Genomic DNA, 15,602 nt, shown 5'->3' with positions numbered 1-15,602 from the left:
ACACTTGATTTTATTATAGTTTTACATCATTTATTATACATAGTCAGCATAGTGCCTTTTATCCCAAATGACTGTCCTCTCAATAGGCCACCATTTTCTGTTGGAGAGATGATAGAGACAAGTCAGATTTAGTACAGCGTAATGTTTTCATTTCAACAATAAAAATGGGATTAATTTGTTTTCTTTGAAATCCAAATTTTCTCCTAGTTTCATCTTTGAAACCTGACTAAAACAGCACAAATAGTGAGGGAGAGAGGTTTGAGAGCTTACAGAGCTGATCCAGTCGCTGTAGGAGCTGACTTGGGTGAAGACAGTGGGCTTCTTTTTGAAGTTGCATTTGAGGCCAGAGCCAAAGCTGACAATACCGTGAACCCCCCAGGCACCGTCAGTGTCCTGGCAGTTGAGAGGGCCTCCAGAGTCTCCCTGAACCATGTGAGAGACAACATATGATGAAAAAGTTTCCATTATTAGTCACTTCTTGGCCTTGAAAGACACATTTTAGACTTATTAACTGATGCTCTGATTCTCAAAATTTTAAGACATTAAGTAGGAGTAGTAACATATAGAAGAACTGGGCTCTATAAGTTTGCAAAAGTCTGTTTACATATTCAAATTTCTTGTTTTGTCCAACAGTCCAAACCCAAAGATACTTAGTAATAATGTGTGATATTATAATCCTTATGTCATGTTAGAAGAAAACTAACAAATGTTCATGATTGAGAAATGGAATATTTTGTCAGTTACAACTAACTGATTCGCCTGCATTTAACATTGCTCATATTTTGTGTGAAATCGCTCTGCTGGCAAGTTGAAGAAACATGAGTGCAGCATGTGTCCACTTTACTGACACCAGAAAACATCAGCGCTACAGTATGATGTGTCATTCAGACTCACGTTGCAGCCAGACACAACTCCGTCTCCGCCTGCACAGACCATGGTTTCCTTCACCTGGAAACTCCACCAGTCAGGCTTGGAGCAAGTTGCGTGGTCCACCACAGGCAGGAGGGCCTGCTGCAGGATGTCAGCGATGGGACCTCCAGCTGTGTGGAAGAGAGATGTGTTACAGACTCAAGTTCAACTCAGGTAAAAAGACTGAACCACTTAAACAACATTTCATTAGCTGTACTGTAGCTTTAAGCCTTTGAGGTTTGGCTAATAATCCTATTTGGAAATGAAGTCATAGTTCATATGAACTAGAAAAAGCAATTAATTGTAATTAGATAATTATCTTCAGCATTTCTGTAGATAGATGGACAAGTTACAGTCTTCAGTAAGCAACCAAATAATGCTGATTATGTCATCATAGAAAAAAGCTCCTTAGGGCCAGACAGTGTGATTTACCTTCAGTTACCTTTTGAATACATTGAATACAGTGCTACACCTTAATTGTATAAAATACTGTTTTACCATAAATACTGAGAAGGATGATTATGATCTTTTACTAAAACCTCTGTAATTACAGCTAGGGCATTACAAACACAGTTAAAAACACACAAGGCTGGTAACCTGAGTATATTACATGTGACCACTTGAATTTGTCTCAGAGAGTAAATAGTGATTGGGAGCTCACTGTAGAGGCGACCCCATCCAGTAACGTAGCAGGGGGCGTCGTGGGGCAGGATGAAGCCGGCAGCAGGGAGGCAAGCGGCCATGATGGTGTCAGAGAGGGTAGCAGGGGTCTCCAGCTTGATCAGGGCGATGTCATTACTGAGAAGATAGGGATGCAAATTTAGATTTCTAATAGGCTCCTTTACCCAGGTGATATTTTTTGGTTTCCATGTCTTAAATAAGAAGAAATGTTTTACCGGATGAACAGGGGGTTCCACTTTTCGTGCACAATGATGTTACTGGTACCCATGAACACAGCACCCTCCTCTGTCTCTTTCAGGTTGTGCTTTCCCATGGCCACTCTATACTCCCTACCACGGCTGTGAGTTTACAGACAGAAGAACGTTACGTAGTCATGCTTCAGCACAATGCATTTTCAGACGTTGAATATGGGCTCCGCCATGTCATACCTGATGCAGTGAGCAGCAGTGAGGACCCACTGGTCGGAGATCAGGGTACCTCCACAGGTGTGTCTCCACTCACCCTCTCTGTTGTACTGCAGGGAAATCTGAAATATACAAATGAACACAATCAGTTATCTTAAGGTTCTCTTTATGTTTAAGCCTCCTTATTATGCCCATGTTTCCTCATGCTGTTTTTAATATGCATGTCCTGATGGGAGTTGATCTTATCAGTGCCTCCTGCCAAAGTGTCTGACCATCAACAAACCCTACTTAAAAACATTATGCTGTTCTGTACAGCTGATTTGTTTCTTCTACTACCCTTTTATTCTATCTATTTGTATTTTACTGATCATTTAATTCTGTTTTAACATCTAAACATTGCTCTCATGTATTTCTTCATCTTATGTAAAATACATGTCCTCTTCCAGAATTCATATCTTTTTTCACATCCACATGCTGCACTGTAGATTCTAGCTATGATCTTCTAATTGACTTTGCTTTCTTGAAGTCTGACAGGTGAAGTCATTCAGTGCGTCTTACCTGCCAAGGCCAGCTGTGGGCCCTGACATCCTCTCCGCCAACCACCCTGGACACTACAGGGGGGAAGGTGGGCTGGCCGCACCCGTAGGCTGAGGGGACGGAGAGACACGTTTTTTTATTATCGTAAAGCAGCACATACAGTTTTGACCTAGGTTTAGTTTGTTGAGAAAGCCAAGTGAATAGAGCTTCAGATGGATGTAACAGTGTTGTGCGTGACACTTACCGCCAACAACAAAGACAGCGAGAACCACAAACTTCATCATATCTGTATCTCCACACCTTGCAGTAAAACACCTGACATATATATGTCTTTCATGATGTTACGCAACCATTAAAAAACTATCAATTTGTTTTTGCCCTTTAACACTGGGGTGGAGTCATGTGGACATCAGAACGGCCAAAAATGAACAGGAATACTAGGCCAAGGCCAAAGTGTCCCACAGTTTTGTATGCTTTTTAACTTGTTTGTTGAACAAGTCAGTGGAATGAAGGCTTTTTATCTTTTATCATTAAGAGCTGGGCCACACAAAAAGAGCCTTACTTCATATCTAGTACCACTCCCTATTCTGATTCCTCTCTGAAAGAAAAATATTACTTCCTTCAGCTGCTCAAGTTTCCACTGCTTATGAAAGCACTGAAAGTTTCCTCTGACTGTACCATAGTGTCATATATAAATTCCCTTTACCTTACATACTGTACATTTATACCAACAAACAGGTTTGTTTATAGCATGTGATTGCAGTGTATGCTTTTACATACAGTAAATACAAACTTATTTGATTCCATGCGTCCTGACCATAACCCCAAATGTGGTCACACATATAGACCATTCTACTGTTTTACAAATATTGCGATATCCCAAATGTTGAAATATCAATTTCTACATATTTTCGATAAATATCAAGACAAGACAATAACAAGGTGGAGTAGGCCAAACAAAATGAATTCTGTTATCATTAAGTACCAATTTAGGAAAGCCACTGAATTACAGTTGCAGTACCTGTTGTATCAGCTCAAAATAAGCCATAGAAATCACACTATGCTAAAGCTCCAAAACGCAGCTTAAATCAGATGTTTGACAGTAAAATACATCATCACAGAGTGTATTACACATTTTTCCATACTAATGTCCAATGTTTTATCAATTGCCACTTAACGTCAACGACATATTAATGTGTTTACAGGCATTTCTAAAACTTTCAAATGTGTAATTTATTGCATCTTTTTTCATATTATTTGAGCCATACCCATATCATACAGACATGTATGCATTTCTGTTATCTATACCATAAGTATATTAATACTTCCAACCTTCTGACAAAAAAGGTAAAACTTTGAGTATTTTCATGTGTAAAAATAAAGTAGCACTTTTATTTTCTTAGACAGAGTAGAATAAGAAGACGGGAATAGAATGTGAACATCTACGTCTCTTTTTTTTAGAGGACCTGACCAACTCGGGTCATTGTGAGACATGTGTGAGGTTCACACAGAGGTTGAGGTGGGGAGATAAGGTGTATTTGAGGATATCTGTGGTTACTTATCTCCAAGGTTGATTTATTTTTCCCACCTACTTTTCCTGGCTGTGCTGCCAACATTAAGCAACACATCTGAGGTCTTCAACACGTCTGGTACAGCACTATATAAAGGGAGAGGGTCCCCCTGAACTTCTGCTGAAGACAGTCACCATGAAGTTTGTGATCTTGGCTTTGTTCGTTGCTGGCGGTAAGCTCTAATACTCTTCTGACCAGATATAGATAACAAGTTTTGTAACATGTTTGCTACAAACAGCGGTCCACATTCCTCTTACACAAACTAGTCTACATATGGATATGAAACATTGAGTTTACAAAAATGAAATCACATTTAACTGCATGGGAACATATTTGATTTTGAATAAAATGTAACAGATGTTAAGACACCTGGATGAATTACTCTACTGTTGTCTCTCAGCCTACGGGTGCGGACTGCCTACCTTCCCTCCCACCATCACCAGGGTGGTTGGCGGAGATGATGTTCGTGAGAACAGCTGGCCCTGGCAGGTATGCTCTTTTAAATTGTTTTGAAATTCTGTCTCCTTAAGACATAAAAACATCCGCATACCATTGTTGTCTCTTCTCCTCAGGTGTCTCTGCAGTACAAGAGTGGCAGCAAGTTCTACCACACCTGTGGTGGCACTCTGATCTCCAACCAGTGGGTCCTCACTGCTGCTCACTGCATTGGGTAAGGCTTCAAATATTTAAGAAATGTGAAGTGAAAGAGGTGCATGAGGCATCAAGGACTAACAGAGGTCTGTAGTAGAGATAGCACTAATCGTACCAGATTATTGAGGCAGAGGTGAAAAGCGGAAAATATTTTAACTGCTGAAGCAGTCTGATAAAAATGTATCATGTGTGTATTTTTCAGGGTCTATAATATGTGTTGTCATTGTATGTATCTGTGTTATGTAATGATGAAATCAAAATATAACAATAGAGAGAATTCGTAATATGAATGTACGTGAATATGTACAAAATAAATCTCATGACATAAATACATGAATGATATTAAAATGAATCTTAAAGTACAAATGTTTTGAATAGTCTTAATATAATGAATGGTAGGAGAGGTACGTCTATTACTAACTTGGGTATTCTGAGTGATGTAAGTGAACAGATCCCTGCCTTAATCAACTCTGACTCATTTCTGTTCTGTTCTTTGTTTTTTGTGGCTAAGCAGCAGTCGCACCTACAGAGTCTACCTGGGAAAACACAATCTGAAGAACAACAATGAGGATGGATCCATCGCCATCAGCCCTGAAAGGATCGTTGTCCATGAGAATTGGGACTCTTACAGAATCCGGTGGGCTCAATTATACCAACAAGATATAGTGGACTATATTCTGCTGTGGCTGTTCATGCATGGTATCCATGATATCTAAATGCTGTTTTTGTATTCATGCTCCAGTAACGACATTGCCCTGATCAAGCTGGCAACTCCAGTCATGTTCTCTGACTCCGTCATGCCTGCCTGTCTTCCCGACTCTGGAGACATCCAGTCCCATGGTGCTCCCTGCTACGTCACTGGCTGGGGACGTCTCTGGAGTAAGTAACATGTACAGTAGACCAAACAAAATATCAATTCTTCAGTTCAGTCTCATTTTAAGACCACTTTGGAATATGTTTTGGTTTTGCATCTGCATACTGTAGTTTTGACTTCTCACTGATTTGCCAATAATCTAAGAAAATGCATCTTGCAACATGGATATTTTAAGGGATTACACCTAAGTATTAAGCATTGAATATATAATTAGATAAAACAATTTGTATGTGTCAATGTGTATGTGAGACTGATTATGATACAGACTCCAGCAAATGGACCTGGTCTATAATCTCTGTTGATCCTCATTAAGCTTCTCAATCTAAAATAAATTAGTTTTTTTTTCCACCTGCTTTTACAAAATGTGTATAGTAAGCCTTGAATCAAGTGGTCTTGACTGCAGCCCTTCATGTGATTGTTATCCTATACAGCTGGAGGCCCTATTGCTGACATCCTGCAGCAGGCCCTCCTCCCTGTGGTCGGTCACTCCACTTGCACCAGATCTGACTGGTGGGGCAGCCTGGTCACCAGCAGCATGGTCTGTGCTGGAGGAGATGGAGAGCTGGCTAGCTGCAACGTGAGTCTTATTCGTTTTATTAACTAAATCTCAAAGTAGTTTTATGAAAAACGAATTTTAAGGCTTAGCCTAAACGTATCTCTATGTATCTCTACATATAACACCACTGAGATGTAGATCAATTAAAATCTATTTGCAATTACCTGTTGTGTTTCCTTTTTACCTAGTGTCACATTTTGTCCTTGTTACCTTTTAGGGAGACTCTGGCGGCCCCCTGAACTGCCAGAGCCCTGATGGCTCCTGGGAAGTCCATGGTGTGGTGAGCTTCGGTTCAAGCAGGGGATGCAACTACCCCAAGAAGCCTTCCGTCTTCACCAGGGTCAGCGCCTACATCCCCTGGATCAACCAGGTGAGTGGAGAAGCATGGGATAGAAGAATATTTCTTTATGAGTTTTTATGATTAGCTAGAGACATATTTGTTTCATTTTGGTTCCACCTGACACCATTACAACTTTTCACCCTTTCTTGCCTTGTTAGTGTCTTATGGACAAATTAAAGAGCCGACAGACCGAAAACTACAAATAGGCAGCCCTTTCTTTGTTTAGAACATGGCTTATAACATTCTGATAAATATGTTTTTACAAAAGTAGCCAAGAGTAGTTGGTTTTGGCACCAAAGTAGCCAAAACCACCAAACATTTTAGAATATCCATTAGTTATTCGATTGATAATTAATTATTCAAATTTTAAATATCACAATAATGATGTGTCTCTCGGTTTTAAATTCAAACTTTGTAGCTTGGGAGAAATAATGAGCAGAAATGTTGTGAAGTGCTCCAAATGCCCTGTTTTAAAACACTGCCATTATGCTTTCTTTTCAGGTGATGACCAGCTACTAAGCTCTAGACCGGTTTGTGTCACTGTTTGTTGTTGCACTTGACCATCAAATAAAGAATGTGGTGACAAATAAAGTGTCCTTTGTCTTCTTAGCTTCATGTACTAGAAATATGAATGTTATGTGTTTACAGGTGAACACAAAAGCACAATAGATTTTCTATTCTATAGTCTAACAGCTCTTGTTAGATGAATGTGCAGTTCAACTCACAGTTTGGCAGTTTGAGGTTGATAACCAAAATCAATGCACTTTAAGACCTCAATAAATGAAGATTAAGACCTATGTCAGGATGACTTTTGTTTATGTATTCCTGTAAACATTTTCTTCAAACAGAGGCAGAGTAGAAAATTCTGTTATTGCCAGCCAGATATTCAATGTCTGAAAATACATTGTGCTGAAACATGACTACGTTACGTTCTTCTGTCTGTAAACTCACAGTAGTGGTAGGGAGTACAGAGTGACCATGGGAAAGCACAACCTGAAAGAGACAGAGGAGGGTGCTGTGTTCATGGGCACCAGTAACAAATAGCCCAGTAGTCAGAAATGGAAAAACACCAATGAAAGATCCAAGAAAAAAAAGAATAGACTGCAGGGTTTCCTGTTGGCACCAACCACATCTTAAACAGCACTTTCACATTTCCAAACCTCGTGATGAACAGACTTAACAAGCACTCCTGCAAATGTTAACATCTACATCTTGCTGGGGAAGACTGGGGATGGTTGAAACACGTTTTACATGTCTGTCCCTATCTTTCAAATAAGTGTGTTTAAGATTTAATACAAACTAGTTACAGTACATGTGTCTGTAATTATATGGTGTAGCTGTTATCTCTGAAACACAAACAGAAAATGTGTGTGAGCATGTAAGCAAAGTAATTTACTGTCAATCAGCAGTGACAAGACATTAAGACACATAATAAAAAATTGAACAAAGTTTGCAAATGTTTACAAGTTTCAATAATATTTGTCGATGTCTGTGTGTGCATGTGGTTGTTACAACTAAGTCAGACTTCTGTATAAACGAGCTTTACTACAGCTTACATTAACACTGACTTCTAGCATGAGAAATATTCTAATAACTGAGCCATGCTACAACCATCCCAACTCTCTCCTACTAGGAGATCATCATAGGCTACTTGGTTATTACAGTAGGGTTAAAAATGCATTTCAATGGACACCTTTGTATTGATGAACAAGCAAACTAGTAAAAACAAATGATTGGTGGAAGATGTGGGGTTCCCACAAAACAAAGTTATTTTTCCTGCATGTTTACCACCCAACCCCTGTTCTGCAGTGCTGGACCCTGTCTTCCTCCCAGTCTGTCTTGGCTCAACATAAACTTGTTCATCAGAGTGTGCTGTTGTTGTAACTGTGGTGTTTATTTCAAAGAAACACAGCTGTGCACTTGCTGACCACTGAACACTCTGGTTGTTCAGTGTACAAAGTAGGCTACTCTCTACTTCCTGCCCCGCTCGGGAAATAGCCAATCAGTTGAACAAAATGCAGGTTCATTCAGAACAAACTGCTGCAACGTCACCAATACATGTTGTCTACTTGTGTGCATCACCCTAATGTAAGCCTACCTTGGATACATATTGCTGCTACTGTGGACATTTTACACTGCTGAAATCACCTAGCCTATCGTATATCTGGAAACATAAACGGATACCATTATGTTCTGATAGGCTATCGAAAACTTATATTGCATCTCATCAAGAAGGTTTTGGGTTTGATTTCCCAGGTGAGTTCTCTCCAGCTTTCTCCCACAGTTCAAAAAGACATCCTCCTCACTTCCTCCCTGTTCCTGTCACAACTCCCTTTAAACTGAGCGCTTTTGATTTCCTCCGGTTTGAGATATGGCATCCTATGCAGCAGCCATCTATAACCATTATATCCATGCCTGTAACGCACCTGAACATCTGGTGCGGTCGTCATCTTCTTCTGGATTTCCGGCAGGCTGGACGCCTCTGCCCTCCACAGGGACTCAAATCAAATCCTCTCACACAGCCCGGGTCGGTCGTCCTCAGCGTTGATTGGCTCAGACCGTGCTTTGGGCGGGACATCCTGACAAGTTAACAACGGGACACTGACAAGTTTCTTACAGATAAGAATCATTAAAGTGCAAATTATGTCGCTCACCCGTTATTTTCGAGGGCATACACGGCTCACAGACAAGTAAGAGGAAATACGTCTGACTTTCTGGATGTTTCAGGATGTTGCCACTTAGTCCAATCAGGAGGTTTCATCGTTGAACCGGAATTCCCGTGTTCAAGATGGAGGCTATGACGAGGCTCTTCAGCGACCTAATAGCTCACCGACAACGTCCTGAAGTGATATTATTGTACTTTACAGGTAAGCTAGTGATGTTAGTTTGGGTGAAGTTCTGCCCAGTCAGTGTTTATCAGCGAAGGTGTCAAGTTAAAGTTAAGATAGCAGCTGGTCATAGCCTAGTAGCCTTTTACAGTCATAGCCTAGTAGCTAGCAGTCGTCTGTGCACGGGCGGCACGCGCCTGTTGTTCAGAAAACAAGCCCTGAGGTGAGGCAGGCCCCACTTGACCACTGTTTAAATGACTTTAGTGTTATTTTGAACAAAATGTTACGTAATGTGAATTAGAGAGGTATAAATACGTGGTGTAATTCTGGGATTTGTTATGGTTTTGCATAGAACAGGTATAGACATTTTAAATATCATGGTAGCCTACAAGATGGATGGAAGCCTCTTGGGAACTTGCTGTTCATGAGATTGCTATGAAGGAAAATTGTGTGAATGATGTTGAGTAAATATTGTGTTACTAATTCCTTGAGAGTGGCAGCAATTGTTTTAATATTTTGAACATTCATGTTTTGTATTTTGTTATTGTTTTGCAAGGAAGTCAGACTGGAAGCAGGTGAAGTGTCTAGAGTGAACCTTAGGTGATTACTGTAGCCTATTTGATATTATTTCACTTTGTAGCAAACCATTAATTAACCACCTGAATGAGCCCATGCAGCATCATTATGTGCCCTAAAACTTAAACATGTTTCTATGTCCATGATTAAATTCCTCATGATACTGTACAGTTTAGCACCTAAAACCCATACGTAAAACCCATATGTATCATTTGATAGCCTACATGTATCAAATGATGAGGTCCTTTTCACTTTGACTCACAGGTGACCTGATTCATTTTAATTCTCTCACTGATTAGATCATGTTACAGCATTTAGCCTAATGATTTATTGTATTGTATTGTATTGTATTGAATTGTATATAACAGGTTTGTGATTTGTCTTCATATGTGAAATATATAGGCCTAGGTGCAAGACAGAAGATTAATTGAAATGACCTTGTTTTTCTTTAGTTAAAGTAACCGAGAACTCTAACAGCAGTTACATCAACTGTAAAGTGCTATGGCCTGTTCACATTTAGTTAACTTTTTTGGATGAGTTGGCATCCTTGGCATCCTTGAATTTATATACATATGGTGCAGGTTCTTTAGTCACAACCCAATTACTGTACCGTCTTGTTCCTGAAAAGATCCCATTTATAACCATGATGTTCCACACTAATTATTAACAAGAGCCACTATGCCCCTGTTTTTCTCTCAGGGCTTATTTGCATGTTAATTGTTATTAGAAACACAGGACAACAAGTCATTGCCATTTTCATTGCAACTTTGTCTTTAATTTTTCCTTCACCAACATTCCTGTGATGTTTTACATGAATTTCATTGCATCATTATTGCAGTGACGAACTTTGACTTTGACTTACTGCTATTGTGATTGAACAGCTAATTTATCAAGTAACTTTGAGCTTTTCTTTAGGATCGGCATGAATTATGTCACTTGAACCATTTGCCGACAAAGCTTTGGTGAGCCTCTCAAATTGTTGTAAAGATACATGATTGGTGTTCAAAGGAATAGACAAAATGATGTAGCCTACAGTCAATTTTTGGTGAGGAAATTATACATTTTTAACTCTACCAGAAGGATGGGTGAAATATGTTTGTAAGTCAGGACTGTTTTTTTTCTCTCATGACAAATACTGTGTCAATAGGGCCAAGCTCTGATTCTATTAATTCACCAACACCGTATATGTCAAGGGAAGAGTTTTTTTTTTCCGAAGAACATCTATGACAAACTTCACTGAGAAAGATTAAGCAATGGTTATAAGATGAACATAACAGATAGAGTTATAGAGTATGATAATTAACATCATAAACACCATTCAACCCAATATGACACAAACTTACGGTGTTATCTGCATTGTTTATTTCATGTCAGTGAACTCTGGGGACTTTATGTTCCTGACAGTTGATGACACGCATACAATATCTTAACTGATCATCTCTCATGCACACCATGCGTCAATGTGCTCACTGAGTGCACAAACATGACCTCATTTCAACAGAAGTGGAAAGTTAAGATAAATATGAATGTGCATTTTGTCTTCTTATTGTCATTCAATGCAATGCATGCAGGAGTTCCTCATTGTGGTTTATGACATGATGTTATTGATCCTTTAACTTTAAATGTGACACAATCATTCGTTGTGTATGGTATTCTAGGTATGGACACAATTGATGGACCATGACCAATGCCCCTGCACTGATGTTTGCAACACACCACTGCGTCAACATCAGTTATCCATCAGAAAAGGTAAGACTCTTATCTGTCATATTGTAGCACTGCACTAAACTGAAAGTGTGCAAACTGTTTCCACTAAATCTTTGAGCAGAGTGTGATTCAGCTGGATTATATGGTAATTATGAAATATCCAGACATAAAATTACATTGTTCAAGAAATCAGATATTTATAAAAAATTCAGATGAATTGACATACATTTCCAGTCAGTTATCTGTAGTTAAGAGTTTACAGTTACGGTAACTTAAAATGAGTGTGTATATTGGGATAGACAGTGTAAAGGAATTAAACAAAACAAACGGCATCCAACCCAATGTCACACATTTTCGTTGCGATGTTCATAACCTTTGTAATCTTGATAATTTCAATTTCATGCCTGTTTTTTCTCGTTATAAAATTGAATTGTGTGATTTATTTATTTTGGCCTGTTGAAATGAATCTCGAGGCAGGTCATTGTCATTAAGAGACCAACACTTCCAGAGCCAGATTGTTTTCGTGTCAGAAACTTTGACAAGAGAATGAATATTAGCATAAAACTGACGGATACTATGAGCGACAGAATAAAGGTCATCAAATGGTTTTAAGCTTTTTTAGGCTGCACAAAATACAGTTTCATGAAGGACCTCTTGTCTTTGCTGGGCAAATGGCAATGGAGATTTACAAGACAAGTAAAACTGTGATTGGTTTGTTGACATAAGACATAGGACTACATGAAATGTTCTTTTGTAACAGTTATATGTCTCTTTTTATTCAATGATAAAACCAGTACTGGCACTTTGGCACCTACTGTAGCATTAGTGTTTTGATTGAAAAATGGCAGGGGCTCAGTGGTAGCCTCTCATGTGTCTGAATTTTTTTTGCCACAAGATGGTGACAGATTACTGTGTTGTAACTGGGAGACACACAGTGAAGAGGATGTTTTACAGTGGAACTCTCAGAGCAGGAGGTGCTGTATAAATCTGAACCGTGTTGTTTCGAATTCACAACCAGAGACGACGTGATTATAATTTCAGACATCATGATAAAAATGCATGATTATAATTTCAGATGTCAAGATAAATTGATTTATTTAACAATGTCACAAATTATATGCAGTACAAACCCTTGTAATAATACTCGGATAAAAAAACATAAAGGTGGCCAGAGTTTAGCGTTAGGGTTTCACAACTTCATTTTGCAACCAAATTTACTGTGTTTAGTTTTGTGACTGAAAAATGCCATTGATTGTTTTTGAAAATGTAAATAAAGTTAATTCCTTTAAGCCCATTAAAGTTAGCTTTGGCAGCTAGGGTCAATAAAACTAGGCACACATCTAATATTTTCTGACATTAGTTTCTGGTTTACCTCAGAATGGGAACAGAATATCTGATGCTGTCAGTGCATACAAGAGAATGGATTTTCGTAATATAGAAAAAAATCAGTGTTGTCATTGAACAGATTGTCTCTGATATGAAACAGCCTGTATCGTAGACATTGCTGGCTGAGCCTTGGACACCAGCAGGTGTGAGGTTTCCAGTTCATGCACTGAACCCAACAAGCAATAATGTTGAACAAATGTAACCTTGTAGCCTCTCCTGCGCTGCAGTGAGATGTTTTTGGCACTCTGTAGAATTCCTGGATGGCTCTTTCCGACTCCGCTTTGACCCTCGCCCATCTGTTACTGTGTCTAGGGTTAGAAGGCTTCTGTACTGATACACATGTTGTTGGCCTCGGGGTGTGGGCAAAATGTTTTGGTGTGAGGCGGATGCTGTGATGGACAGTGAACCATCACAGACTTGGCCTGTGCATGGACCTTTTCAAGTTCAGGCACGGCTGAAATCTACTGCATCTGCGTGTGCTACACTACGTGCCACCTCAGTATTGGTCGGGGCTTGTTGGCCATGGTGGGTTTGCTGCTGGGAAATGGAGTTTAAACATACCACAGACCAGAAGCTGTTAAGTGCCCCCGCTGCACTGACTCTGTCAATGCATATGACCAGTGTTTAGCACCACTTTGGTTCCTAAGAACATAATTTCGATGTGCCAAGTGACAACCACAGTGACTTCATGCCAGACATCCTCCAACTCGTCCATAGCCTTTCACTTTGCACTCCAGGGTGTGCTAATCGCCTCCTTCAAATAGGGCCATGAGATCACAGTCACATTTTCTTGTTGTAAAAGACCACTGTGAATGAAAAGAGCTGCAGGTGCGATGTTGTGTTAGTGACATTAAATGTGTTCACATGTCACACCGTTGACTTGGTAGGCCTACACTTTTCCATTCTGGATTATTGGCTGATGAGATGCCATTGTTACAATTCAGTGATTTATAGTTTCATATTGAAGTTGTATTTGCTTTCATATGCACATGTGTAATTCCACTTTCTTTAAGTCCTTGTTTCATTGTTAGTTTTATTAAATGCACCACTCAGTATGTCAGATCTTTATTAGTTTCAACGCAGCACACATGCCATGGTGGCATGGCTATTATTACTTTTATCCAATGATTCACTATATAGGCCTGGGATTTGGTAATGCCCATGTGCTGTTTTAGCTGGCACTCGTAGTGCAGCGGATAGTGGACATGCACACAGGCAGAAAATGTAGCTTTAACATCATCAGTGGAAATGGTATTGAAAGTATTGAAAATATTAGCTTTGACTTTAACTTGTGCTGTTTGAGGAGGGGTGCAGGAGGCAATGCTCTATTAAAGTGTCACTGTCTTGGAGGAAAATGGTACCTTTATCGACACAAGCTTAGTGGCCTCGCTGATGTCATCATCACTCCCTGTGTGTATGTGTGTGTGTGTGTGTGAGCGCGCAATGAGGCAGACTCTTCCCGTGTGGGCATCAGGGGACAAAGTAGTCTTTATGCAGTGTGCTGAGCTCCAAGGCAGAAACATTGTTGAGCAGTAAAACAGTCTGTAACTAAAACCACATGTTCCAGAGTGGAGGACAGACAAACACAGGCAGCCTCCGCAGCTCCACATCAGGAGTTGGTGCCCTATCATCAGGGGCTCAGGGGTTCCTTTTTGACTCCAATGCAACACGTTCGTTCAACATTATGCATTTTATATGTATCAGGAAACTCAAATCAAGACCAGATTGTTGCTGACAAAAAAGTGCTGCAGGAGATGGGCGTGTGGGGGCGGAGAACAGAGGAACAAGTTTGTTCTGACACATTTTAATTTCAACTAAACATGTCATTTGCTCCTTAATAATTTATTTGATTTCTTTAACAGATTTTAAAAAAAAAAGGAAAAGAAAGGTTCATTTTACCTATTACCCGTTGGTATAACATTGCACTTGTAGAAGTTAAAATATGTCTCCTTGCCAACAGCCCATGGCTCACAGACGCTTGTCAAACATAATTTCACACACTGGCAGCATTATCTAGCAACAAAAAAATATTAGCAGTATTGTAGTTTGAGAGTTTGAGGGCACAAACAGTCAGGTGAGCTTAGTGGCCTATTGCATATAGCGAATGTAAATCTCAAGTGACTGGAACAAGATCAAGTCAGGAGGTCACAAGTTTAGACACCATTCTGTAATTTTTTGAATGTTTCTTGGTCCAAGCAAAGGATGAGGAAAAGTCCTCGCAAAACATTTTCCCATGCATGTTTTAGATGTTTTATTTTATTCCTACAATAACCTCAGTGGGTGCCTGTTACCAGAGCTACTGTGTTTGCTTAATGGAGACTGTCTAAATTATTGGAAAACTTGTCAGTTGTGGTGTTTTCCTTCATAAAAAACCTACGTACAGGCTGGAGCTGCTGATACACTTCTGTTGTTCAGTGTTGTGTTTCCACTCTTCTCCCAGTCCAATAAAATTTTACAATTCCCTCACAGCGCTCCTGCCGAATGTACTGTGGTAATTAGCAAGTTGGTTGGAGTTAATTTTTTAAATCGATTCCCCACCCTTTTTAGATCATGAGGCACCCTATCTTGAATGCTTTAGACTA

The 15,602-nt window shown here is 39.6% G+C and overlaps 2 protein-coding genes across 2 annotated transcripts; one reads left to right on the top strand and one right to left on the bottom strand.

The window, feature by feature from the left end:
• Positions 1-27: 27 nt before the first annotated feature.
• On the bottom strand, positions 28-2,823 carry LOC310988585 (chymotrypsin-C-like). Its single transcript, XM_083975239.1, has 8 exons — positions 2,776-2,823; positions 2,553-2,641; positions 2,019-2,116; positions 1,806-1,928; positions 1,571-1,707; positions 895-1,040; positions 271-423; positions 28-97 (listed from the first exon to the last, which is right to left on the bottom strand). Exons 1-8 carry the CDS (start codon positions 2,813-2,815, stop codon positions 80-82), a joined length of 804 nt encoding a protein of 267 aa, XP_083831365.1. The 5' UTR covers positions 2,816-2,823; the 3' UTR covers positions 28-79.
• A 1,390-nt stretch (positions 2,824-4,213) lies between these two features.
• On the top strand, positions 4,214-7,113 carry LOC310988472 (chymotrypsin-like elastase family member 2A). Its single transcript, XM_083975069.1, has 8 exons — positions 4,214-4,274; positions 4,503-4,591; positions 4,675-4,772; positions 5,268-5,390; positions 5,496-5,632; positions 6,059-6,204; positions 6,401-6,553; positions 7,025-7,113. Exons 1-8 carry the CDS (start codon positions 4,238-4,240, stop codon positions 7,040-7,042), a joined length of 801 nt encoding a protein of 266 aa, XP_083831195.1. The 5' UTR covers positions 4,214-4,237; the 3' UTR covers positions 7,043-7,113.
• Positions 7,114-15,602: the final 8,489 nt, after the last annotated feature.

The sequence above is a fragment of the Trachurus trachurus genome (genome assembly GCF_905171665.1).
Source record: "Trachurus trachurus genome assembly, chromosome: 7".
NCBI lineage: Eukaryota > Metazoa > Chordata > Actinopteri > Carangiformes > Carangidae > Trachurus > Trachurus trachurus.
Note: the sequence above shows the minus strand (reverse complement) of the source record. Positions and strands in the feature narration are given on the sequence as shown.

What these genes read in the sequence shown, in the direction of transcription:
- LOC310988472 (XM_083975069.1), top strand. Translation starts at nt 4,238, where the DNA reads ATGAAGTTTGTGATCTTGGCTTTGTTCGTTGCTGGCG. An exon ending in TGGGACTCTTACAGAATCCG is followed by an intron (nt 5,391 to 5,495) that starts GTGGGCTCAATT and finishes TTCATGCTCCAG; the next exon opens with TAACGACATTGCCCTGATCA. An exon ending in GAGAGCTGGCTAGCTGCAAC is followed by an intron (nt 6,205 to 6,400) that starts GTGAGTCTTATT and finishes GTTACCTTTTAG; the next exon opens with GGAGACTCTGGCGGCCCCCT.
- LOC310988585 (XM_083975239.1), bottom strand. Translation starts at nt 2,815, where the DNA reads ATGATGAAGTTTGTGGTTCTCGCTGTCTTTGTTGTTGGCG. An exon ending in ACTGCTGCTCACTGCATCAG is followed by an intron (nt 1,929 to 2,018) that starts GTATGACATGGC and finishes GTAAACTCACAG; the next exon opens with CCGTGGTAGGGAGTATAGAG. An exon ending in TGGAACCCCCTGTTCATCCG is followed by an intron (nt 1,708 to 1,805) that starts GTAAAACATTTC and finishes CTATCTTCTCAG; the next exon opens with TAATGACATCGCCCTGATCA.